The sequence below is a fragment of the Tachypleus tridentatus genome, chromosome 3 (genome assembly GCF_004210375.1).
Source record: "Tachypleus tridentatus isolate NWPU-2018 chromosome 3, ASM421037v1, whole genome shotgun sequence".
Taxonomy (NCBI): Eukaryota; Metazoa; Arthropoda; class Merostomata; order Xiphosura; family Limulidae; genus Tachypleus; species Tachypleus tridentatus.
Window position 1 is genome coordinate 108,859,580 of NC_134827.1, and position 11,228 is coordinate 108,870,807.

At 34.9% G+C, this 11,228-nt stretch overlaps 1 protein-coding gene across 1 annotated transcript; it reads right to left on the bottom strand.

Moving 5' to 3' along the window:
* Positions 1-5,033: 5,033 nt before the first annotated feature.
* Positions 5,034-10,921, bottom strand: LOC143247720 (abnormal spindle-like microcephaly-associated protein homolog). The gene is made up of 5 exons (XM_076496138.1): positions 10,860-10,921; positions 9,354-9,546; positions 7,804-7,958; positions 6,017-6,169; positions 5,034-5,353 (listed from the first exon to the last, which is right to left on the bottom strand). Exons 2-5 carry the CDS (start codon positions 9,361-9,363, stop codon positions 5,036-5,038), a joined length of 636 nt encoding a protein of 211 aa, XP_076352253.1. The 5' UTR covers positions 9,364-9,546; positions 10,860-10,921; the 3' UTR covers positions 5,034-5,035.
* Positions 10,922-11,228: the final 307 nt, after the last annotated feature.

Sequence of the window (11,228 nt, forward strand, 5' to 3'; positions counted from 1 at the left end):
CTATTACAACAATATCTTACAGTGACGTTTAAACTAACCCTTAACAACGTTGTTTAGTTAGTAACGGAAAATCGAATGTACATATTTAAAAAAAACTTTAAACAATACTTTCTTTCACGTGCTACAATATCACAATTATGTAAAAATAAGAATAAATATAAACACACACTTGCATATTTGTTAATGTAAGTTGTTTTTTTTGTTTTTTGATAAAGATTGTTTATTTTTTTGAATTTCGCACAAAGCTACTCGAGGGCTGGCTATCTGCGCTAGCCGTCCCTAATTTAGCAGTGTAAGACTAGAGGGAAGGCAGCGAGTTATAACCACCCACCGCCAACTCTTTTACCAACGAATAGTGGGATTGACCGCACATTATAACGCCCCCACGGCTGAAAGGGCGAGCATGTTTGGCGCGACGGAGATGCGAACCGCGACCATCAGATTACGAGTCGCACGCCTTAACACGCTTGGCCTTGCCGGGCCTTTTTGATAAAGAAAATTTTATATAATTTATATTGTTTTTGCCAGTTATTTCTGCTCCATGAGGACCCTTCATGGCCAAGCGAGTTACGGCGTTCGACTCGCATCCCCGTCGCGCCAAACATGCTCGCCCTTTCAGCCGTTGGGGCGTTATAATGTGACGGTCAATCCCAATATTCGTTGGCAAAAGAGTGGCCCAGGAGTTGGCGGTGGGTGGTGATGACTAGCTGCCTTCCCTCTAGTCTTACACTGGTAAATTAGGGACGGCTAGTGCAGATAGCCCTCGAATAGCTTTGCGCGAAATAAGAAAAACAAACAAACAATCTACTCTGAAAAATCAAAGAAGTGATTATGCTTAACCATGTGTTCAACTTATGAGAAAGAGCTTCGAAATGTTCTTTCAGTATTGTTGGAAAACGTCTGATAGTTTCTCTGACACAAGATGTATTATTCTTTATGTCGAATTTGTTAAACCGATCCAGCATTTTTGACGAGCACGCTATATCTGGTGTATTAGATAATCTACGCTTGTCATTAAACTGCATAGATTGGAAAACTCTAGTCATCAGTGTTAGTTAGGCCTGTTGTAGTTTATAATACTGTATTCTTTATTTAGTCCACTAGAGATAACAAATAATATGAAGTGTCTAATAGCATTTCAACCATTTGTTGTCCGTCACATCCATTGCCGACGGCAGATTTCTTGCTTAAAAAGAACTTACTTATCAGAGCGGCCCGGCATGACCAGGTGGGTTAAAGCGTTTGACTCGTAATCCGAGGGTTGCGGGATCGAATCCCGTCGCACCGAACATGCTCGCTCTTTCAGCCATGGGGGCATTATAATGTGGCGGTCAATCCCACTATTCGCTTGTAAAAGAGTTGGCGGTGGATGGTAATGACTAGCTGCCTTCCCTCTACTCTTACACTACTAAATTAGGAACGGCTAGTGCAGATAGCCCTCGAGTAGCTTTGCGCGAAATTCAAAACAAACATACAATTCGATGTCGTTTAGGCATATGAAGATACAGTGAAGGGAAACCTTACAATAACCAAATATTTTCTACATTGGCTAAGAATGTTGAAAACTACCATATCCATTAATGTAATATGAGATCTTCACGATTCTAATAACACAATATATCAATCTAGCTTTACTGCTTTGTTCTTTCATTATAGGAGTTGGAATGTTATATTCCTTATTACAATTCCACCTTTCTCACCTGGGCCCGGCATGGCCAAGTGGATTAAGGCGTTCGATTCATAATTCGAGTAATGCTCTCCCTTTCAGCCATGGGGGCGTTATAATCTGACGGTCAATCCCACTATTCGTTGGTAAAAAAGTAGCCCAAGAGTTGGCGGTGGGTGGTGATGACTAGCTGCCTTCCCTTTAATCTTACACTACTAAATTATGGACGGCTAGCGCAGATAGCCCTCGTGCAGCTTTACGTAAAATTCAAAAACAAACAATCAAAGCCTCTCTCACCCAATGTTTTCTTTTAGTTATTTTTTTTAGTTAATATTTTCTTTTATTAGCTGTTGTAAAATGGTACAACGGGAAACATCTAGGCCTACAATGCTAAAAATCAAGTATACATATCTATTGTTGGCACAGCAGAAATAATCCATTGCACAGATTTGTTCTTGACACCGAAGAAATTTTGTAGTCCGTCTATTTTATAAAAAAAAACTTAAAATAATAAACTTTCTAAGAAACTATTATCTTTTTGTATGAATTTTATAAGAAAAAATCACATTCAATAAAAAAAAACTTTTAAATTTTATTTTGGCTCTTTCCTTCCTTTCTGAAGTTGTAAAATAAATTAAGAAAATGTTTTGGTAACTTGAGACCTGTATTGATGTAGAATTTGTGGTAGCATATCATTATTGATGTTTTATTTATTCGGAAAGAAAATAGGCTATTTTTATCTGAAAGTGTGTGATTTTTTTTTTATTTCAGAAAAAAGTTAAGACATTTCTGAGTTGACCTATAAAGATAAACCAGAAGGAAAACAACTTTATTTTCAGATTTTATTAATGAAAATTGAGAAAGACAGCTAGTTCTTTTGACACGCAAAATTATATCAGAAAAGAAAATTATATTTAACATCCACGTGCTTGCTCTCTTACCAACGTGACAAGCAGTCACTTTCGTCAGGAGTTCGTGAAAAAGATATGTGGTCGGAAACTAAACAGGAAGCTACTTGTGGAAGTTAAAACTAATAATGTCAGTCATTTCACAACTTGAACCTTTAAGTGGGAACCACCGCGCGTGCGTGTGTGTGTTCTTATAGCAAAGACGCATCAGGTCATCAGTGTCCATCGAGGAAACCAAACCCCTGATTTTAGCGGTGTAAATCCGAAGACTTACCGCTGTTCCAGCAGAGGACAATTGGAACCTGAATCTAAACACAACTAAATGAAGATTGCTGCTCTAGTCAGTATTGGTGGATTCTCAGAGTTTACCCAGAGATCCGAAACGGCGATGACAGTCGCTAAATCACACTCGTAAATTTACTCCGTAAGCGGGAGCACAACATGTTCGATTCTCAATCATGCAAGTAGTGAATACATCAGCTGATAAATGTATCATTGAAGAGTATATACTACATACATATAACAGTACTAAAGTGAATAAAACTGTACATTAATTAGAATGTATATAAATAAATAATAATGACATATCTGTCTACCATCGGCAGGAATCGAACCTCGGAATTATGTGTGAATCTGTAAAATCACCGTTGGTCTATCGGAGTAATTCAATAAGCAAAGATTTGGGAGGCAAACCAAAATAATCCGTCTTAAAACCCTGACATGTGCACGAGTACTAGTTTGATAGGTATGTCCGTCTAGAGACATCACCAACAACAGTAACCAGAAACTATTTAGCAAACCCACAATAATTAACACAGTGCAGTTTAGCGTAAGAACTAGGCCTAAAAAAATCGAATACTAGCCCTAATAACAAATATATGCTAAGCCTAACTGTAGCGTCGCATATTTTAACCATAGAACGAGGCGTAACAATCAGAAACCTAAATGATTTATAAAGGTTAAAGAATATAAAGCCTCATGCTAGTACAACGGTAAGTCTACTGATTTACAATGCTAAAATCAGGCGTTCGATTCCCCTCGGTGGGCACAGCAGATATCCGAGGTGGCTTTGCTATAAGAAACAATACAATACAAAATAAAGAATATAAAATGTCTAGATTAACCTGTTGACTGCCAAGTATTTCAGCTGCTACAATACAACTCTAATGCTTCTTCATTTTGGATCGAAAGTGAAACAATTTCTAAGTAGATCAAATGCATGTATGGTGCTGACATTTAGCGTTGAAGTTAGGTATTATTTAGAACGAATTAACTCGTCCGTGGCACTGTGTTACCGATCGGCTTGGACGAGTTATCTCGTCTACGGCACTGAACGGTTAATAAAATTAACTTTTGTGAACCGGAATGTTTGATACTTGTATTGTTTAGCCGAGCACGAAATTTTCTTTCAGTATCATTGTATTAAGACAATTTGATGAATGAGGGCAAACTCAGAATCGAATTTTTTTTTGTTCCTTTAATTTTAACACATTCTGCAGATTTATAGGCACATCACATCCATGATGTTATTAATCCTTAAGTTACCAATCTGATTTGTAACTGACGTAAATAGAATTAATAATAATTCACTTATTTAATTCACACCACAACAGTTGTTGTTTGTGAAATCTAAAAATATGTCTGTCGTATTCCAGTTGGCCTCATAAATACACGTATCAGGTTTGTTTTGAATATCGCGCAAAGCTACACAAGAGCTATCTGCACTAGCCGTCCCTGATTTAGCAGTGTAAGATTAGAGAGAAAGCAGCTAATCATCACCACCCACTAAAAACTCTTGGGCTACTCTTTTACCAACGAATAGTGGGATTGACCGTCACATTATGACGCCCCACAGCTGAAAGGGCGAGCATGGTGTGACGGAGATCAAGCCAGATCTTCGGTTTACAAGTCTAGTGCCTTAACCACCTGGTTATGCCAGGCACAGGTATTGTTAGCACTAGATATTACAGATATATTGTGGTTTACATACAACATTCTTTTGTTTGTATTAGCCTTAACCACCTGGTCATGCCAGGCACAGGTATTGTTAGCACTAGATATTACAGATATATTGTGGTTTACATACAACATTCTTTTCTCACATTCAGATATAAACTGTTAGAACTTGCAAATAAAAATTTTGTTTGGCCTTTATGTAAATCACTTCCTTCAGTACCATAATGCATACTTTATACAACTACTATTTTGAATAAAAGAAACAAAACAGTGTTACGAGGTAATCAAAAATAAAAATGTAACTTATTAATTTTAATAACTGACAAAATTTTCCCACTTTGAGTTTAATCAATTTTATTATTATACAACATAAAACGTACATGATAATCTGTTTTTTTCTTTTTTTTTTATACAGGTTAAAAAAATGATAAAATGAGAGGTGTATGAACTACAGCACACATACAACACGAATAAAATCATAAGAATGTACAAGGAAGACACGGTCCTAGTGCTTGGAATTCTTTGACATATTCATCACTGCAACTATAGCATCAACTGGATCAATAAATTCTCGCATGTGTTTGTGTCCAAGTATCCAGTCTGGTTGGATTTGTGGCTGGTTTTTGGTGACATGGGGAATGCAGACAGACATGCTGGAAATCACGCTCTTGGAGCACACAGAAGATGAGAGAAATGAAGACGATAGAGTGGTGGACAACCGAGCTTTGGTCAGTTTCCTTTCCTCTTCCATCTTGTGTCGCCGACAGGTAAGATAATGGAGACTTTTGATTTTCTCCATCACATTCTTGTTAGATTTCATCACCTACAACAAAGTCAAGTCAGCATTCAGTTCAGTTCATACACTCTTTCAAGTAATATAGGTTTCAGATAATAAAGACAGTTGACAGTTGTAAAATAAAAATATGACAGAAGACATTACAAGAACTTCACAATTAATTACATTTCAAACAAACCAAAATTATTACACAGTTTGTTCTCTCAGGACACAATATCAAAGCTGACCCAAATTAGAATATTTGCAAATATAATCACATGTAAATTCAGGTTAGAAAAAACCAAAGTATTACAACACTTAAGAACACAAAATATAAACACTGTAGAGGTAAAAGGAACACTAAAATAATCTTTTGTTAGACTGTTAATAACTGTGATGAATATCCTCTGTGTCATTCTACAGCCTAGTGTGCAAACAGTATCCTTTGTAATATATTTCTTGTTTTACATTTATTAAAACAACAGTGTAGTTAAAACACTAAGAATTAATTGTATACCATTACCACCCTATTAATGTAAATCACATTTTTACCATCTCACTTCACAACAAATCTGACACATTTTAGACACCATAATTTTCGGATATTTCTGTTTGGCTGCTCCTAGAACTCTCTTCCTTGTAACAAGTTTACAAAAGATAAAAGTCTATCTAGATTTTAATTTCTACTAGCTGGTCGATAGTCGTTATTACCGAGGCCTTCCCAGGATCCTGGAAGAAGATCCATAACAGTGTACAGACTTTCGAAAAAATAGTTTCACCCTTCTCTCTGTAGATTCGCAAGAGGTCCAGCAGAGTATCGAGAGAACCAGTCACTGTCCACACAGAATCCACCGTTTTATCATACTGTTGATGTGGAAAGAAAACAATTCATTGAGATTGTGTTACAATATGATGAGAAAATCAAGTGAAACACACACTGTGCATCTATTACACAAAGAGAGACAGAATGCTATCAAGTTACACTTATTAATTTGTGATAAGAACCAGATGCCCACTTCCATGAAAACTGAAATCTAATTTCATAACGAGTACAGCTAATTAAGTACGCTTTTCTTACATGTGTAATTATATAAACTATAATGCTTTGTTTCATCAAAGACAAGGGTACTCTCACTATTAAAGATAACTTAGGCCATAAATACATGACACACTTATCTTAAATACAATAACATTGTATAATGTAGCTTAAACAACAGTATTATAAGATATATACAATATTTGAGTAAGACCTGCACATGCATACACATAAAACAAAGAAATTAACACATTTCTTCAGTAGTAAAGTTTGAAACACATTTACAAGTTCATTTCAATGCAATTTAAGTGTTTTTTTAAACCCTTGTACTTCTTACTCTCATGAAAATGGTATAAATTAAAACTTAAGTCACAAAAATGATGCAGTTAAGTTGGTCTTTTTATAGTAATAGCTGAGGAAAAAACGTTTTTATACGGAAACAAATTAAGGGTAAGTTAGGTCCCAGGCTAAACGTTTTATACAGAGCCCATCATGAAAAAACAAAAAAGTGAAACCACAAAATGGGCTTTTTTTTTTTTTTTTTCACCCTAGCCCCCACCTATAATACTCCTTTAAAGCTCTGTGAATGGTTAGGATTTCAGTTTCACACACAAACTTTCTCAGAGTTCTTTTGTTAAGGTCTGTATGTTATGGTAATAATAAAACAATGACTTTCTCAGAGTTCTTTTGTTAAGGTCTGTATGTTATGGTAATAATAAAACAATGACTTTCTCACAGTTCTTTTGTTAAGGTCTGTTTGTTATGGTAATAATAAAACAATGACTTTCTCAGAGTTCTTTTGTTAACGTCTGTATGTTATGGTAATAATAAAACAATGACTTTCTCAGAGTTCTTTTGTTAAGGTCTGTATGTTATGGTAATAATAAAACAATGACTTTCTCAGAGTTCTTTTGTTAAGGTCTGTATGTTATGGTAATAATAAAACAATGACTTTCTCAGAGTTCTTTTGTTAAGGTCTGTATGTTATGGTAATAATAAAACAAGGCAAAGATTTCATGAAAACAAATAAAGGAAAATAACAGAAAATATTTAATGTAAGTTTAAAGCCGGGTGTTAAACTGTCATTACAGAAGCATCTGGTTTATAAAAAACCAGTTTAGAAATGAAATAAAATAAGGTTAACTTGCAACAAGAAATAACTCAGTATTATAGAGGTGTTGCAGAAACATGCAGTACTGGATAAGAGAAAGATTGAAGAAGCTAAACGTCACACAATGTAAACAGCTCGCCTTTCTTGATGACGAGAAACCCACTTGAAATAAAAATGCATTTTAGAACAGCTGGTATTAATACTTACTGATAAGCAAAGACCAACGTTTCGACCTTCCTAGATCATATTTAGAAATAAAATGATCAAGGAACAATAATACATTTGAAGCAGAACCTATGTTGTCATGGTAACAACCCAAGTGAAACAGAATCTCTGTTGGAGAATACAAACCTTGGCAAGATTTAACAAGATGTTTGTGGAATATTTAATCAATTCCATATGAGGCAAGCTTCGGTTACAGCTTCGTATCAACTGGAAAAGGATTTCTACTGCACTGCCTTCTGCTATCTTCTCACAACATGACGCCGAGAGCCGGGTAACAACATCTGGGCAATTACATAAAATGGTTTAGCACAACTTTCAAAAAATGTAAAACAACCTTACAAGGAAATTATGGACAACATAAAAGCTTTGGTATAAACACAGTAAGTGAAATTTAAAATTTTAGAAGAAAGAAAGATTAATAGTGAAATAATTAAAACAATCGTTTTCTTTGGTTAAACAAAAGTTTCATTTTAAAATTCCACCTACATTTCTTAAGGGAACTTACTAGGAGAAACGTGAAGAAAAATATCTACAGTCTAACATGAATTTATCACTTTTGTTAGGCCTAAAATATATTTTTCCATCCTAGACATTCTACATCAATACTCATTCTATAACAGACAACCTCAGATGGTTATTATATCACACACCAGTGTTTAATAAGTTTTCCTGGTTTAGTTCAAGTGAAGGTAAAACCATTAAAATCTTTACGCAGAATAAAAACATTTTAACAGTTTTTCCAGAATGTAAAAAAAAATTATTATTGGTCCCAGAAACAGAAAAATTTTCATGATTTTAAAATGTTAACTCTAGCGTTTAAGTGATTGCAAAAATGATTCCAACAACAGATGGAATCTTGTGTAATTGCTAGTCTCAAAAATTACTTATGTAATGTAAGCACTCTCAGATATAAAGACAGAGGGCAAATGCAACAAACAAAATCATTTGTAATTCATTAAACACTTACTACACATGTACAACTTTTCTTAAACTTACAAAAATCTTAACTTTTATATTCAAAACAAACATTTTGTAAGCCATATATTAAAGGATCTGACACTGCCTAGCAGCACAGAATAGAACGACATACACAAACACTCGAGCATTATACAACATGCACGTGTTCGTGATAAAAGTTGTCACAATATTTTATTAACACTCTTAGGCTTCTTACTAAACAAAATGTTTCATTTAGTTTTCCAGTACATTTTCTCAGTGGTCACACTAGAATGTGAGCATCAGAATATAACAGAAATGTATTGAATATGTTAGTATTTCCAAGAAACAGAGAAATCCATAAGATAATAAAAATAGCACTTTGCACTTATCTCATAACCAGAATGGAAGAGATAAAAGCAGAAATTAGTACTATTATGATTAATTTGTTTTTTTAAAGGTAACAGACTTAATACATTAAACCATCAGCAAAGATAAACCAACACCGTGTCCGAAGCAAGTGAAACTTTGACATTTTTCGCTACGTCATCCGTCAACATTGAGAAATTTAGTTAAGTTTGTTCTAAAAAACAAAATTCCTGGATTTAAGACCCACAAGAACGTTTGGTCATACATAAAACTTGAAAAATTATTTCTCTCCTGTTTTCTAATTACAAATCTTGAGAGTAATTAAAACAAGTGGGTGTCGTAACATGAGAGCTGAAAAATCTCAGTCTCACCTAAATGCATCAGTGCAGACAAGATGTAGGATAGATTTCGGCAACGTAATAAGAAATCTAGAGCCGAAGTTGTTCGATTACATAATTTCTTATCTTCAGTAGCGTTCGCATTAACGGTTTTCAATCTTTCTCTTATTGTTTTCAGTTGACGACTCTTGAGTTTGCAACGCTGCACGTGCCCTCGCCAAGCAGCCTGATGTGAAAGAAACATATTACTACAATATTAATTTTTTAAACAATGACAAATGATATACAAAGAAACTGATACACTTACCTACATGTTGTCAGAGTTCTAATTTTTCTCTCTGTTACATATCTAAAGAAAACAGATTAATTTGCACATCTAATAATAATCTAACCACTACAACTAAATGTAAGTGATTTTAACATTTTTAGTAATATAACAGAAACATGACCTTTGAAATTCCCGGAACCACCTGACTCGTTAACAGACATATCACACGATTGAACTAGGCAACACGATTCGACAAATCTAGGAACTAAATCTACTGAACCAGAGAAAAGACTATAACAAACCTGAAATTGTTATACTGATGGTTATAAAACAGACCAAATAATCTGATTAGATAAAATAATTGCAAGAAACTTTTGGATATGAGCAGAATTATAATAAAATAATTATGGATCAACACAATGGTCAGCCATCTTAAATGCTGGTAATTTATATATATCTTCTCTTCTGTATGGATGGTGCCACACAAACATACCCTAATCTCCTGCTCAGACCAGTCAAGATTCATTTTACAAAATCCAATTTAACAGGCACTTTCTGAGCATGATTCGTTAGCTGCAAAAATCTGATTATTGCAACAACAACAACAAAAATCCCTGTAGAAGGCAATGAACAACAAATAACAGATCTATTTCTCACTTATGTGATAAAATACCACCCAATAATAAACATTGTTAACAGATAACTGTAGACATATCACAGTAGAAAACCAATAAACTTGCAACGCCCTGGTCTCATTGCAGGAAACATCAGAACAAGAATGGCAGGCCTAAAACAGCTTCAAGGTCAAAGGTATTAGACACAGGGCAAATCTGTTATGGCTACACTACACACAAGTTTGGTTGAAAAATAGCCTCCTATTTGGTTTTACCCAAAATTCCATTATCACAACTCAAATTGGTTCAGCTCTCTAGGGCTAAAGCCATCCTAAAACGTGCCTTCGACTCCTCTGTAGCCCCTGCATTCAACAAACAGTTTTATTGTTCCAGCTGCTAAATATTAAAGCATGTATACCTACAAGACATAGCCCACTTCTCCATCAATCTCTATCTGGTCCTCTACACAGACCAGGAAGAAACTGGTTCCATTCTTGACTTAAGATCTGGATAACATTTTATTCACACATGAATTATGCAAGCTCTAATAATCCTTATAAAAAATCTGACCACTAAAACTTAACAGGTCAACTCAATATTTATGCTAAACTTCAGTGTACACACTTTACCTTCCATTCTACACTTCATTGTACAAACCTGTATAACTGTAGCTGCATTTTGTTCCTTTACCAACCTCCTATAAACCAACCATGAACGCACTTTTGCCTGTATCACAGTTGCTGCCTTTTCTTGTGTAAGAGATAAATTCGAGCAGCTCTCTGGAACAGTATTACGTTCTGTCGCAGACGTAAAAACCACAGTCTCTGCAAGCGTCCTCTCATCCACCTCTGGAGAAGTCATGAAATACTTAATGTAAGACATCACAAGTTGTACAGTTACAATAAATCAAATTTTGGCAAAAGCAAGTTTACAAAAATCAGAAGTACTTATAAAAATAGAAGCATGTTCTGTTTCACTTTCCAAAACCACTAAGATGTATATCACTGTTCAAAGAGAAACACATTT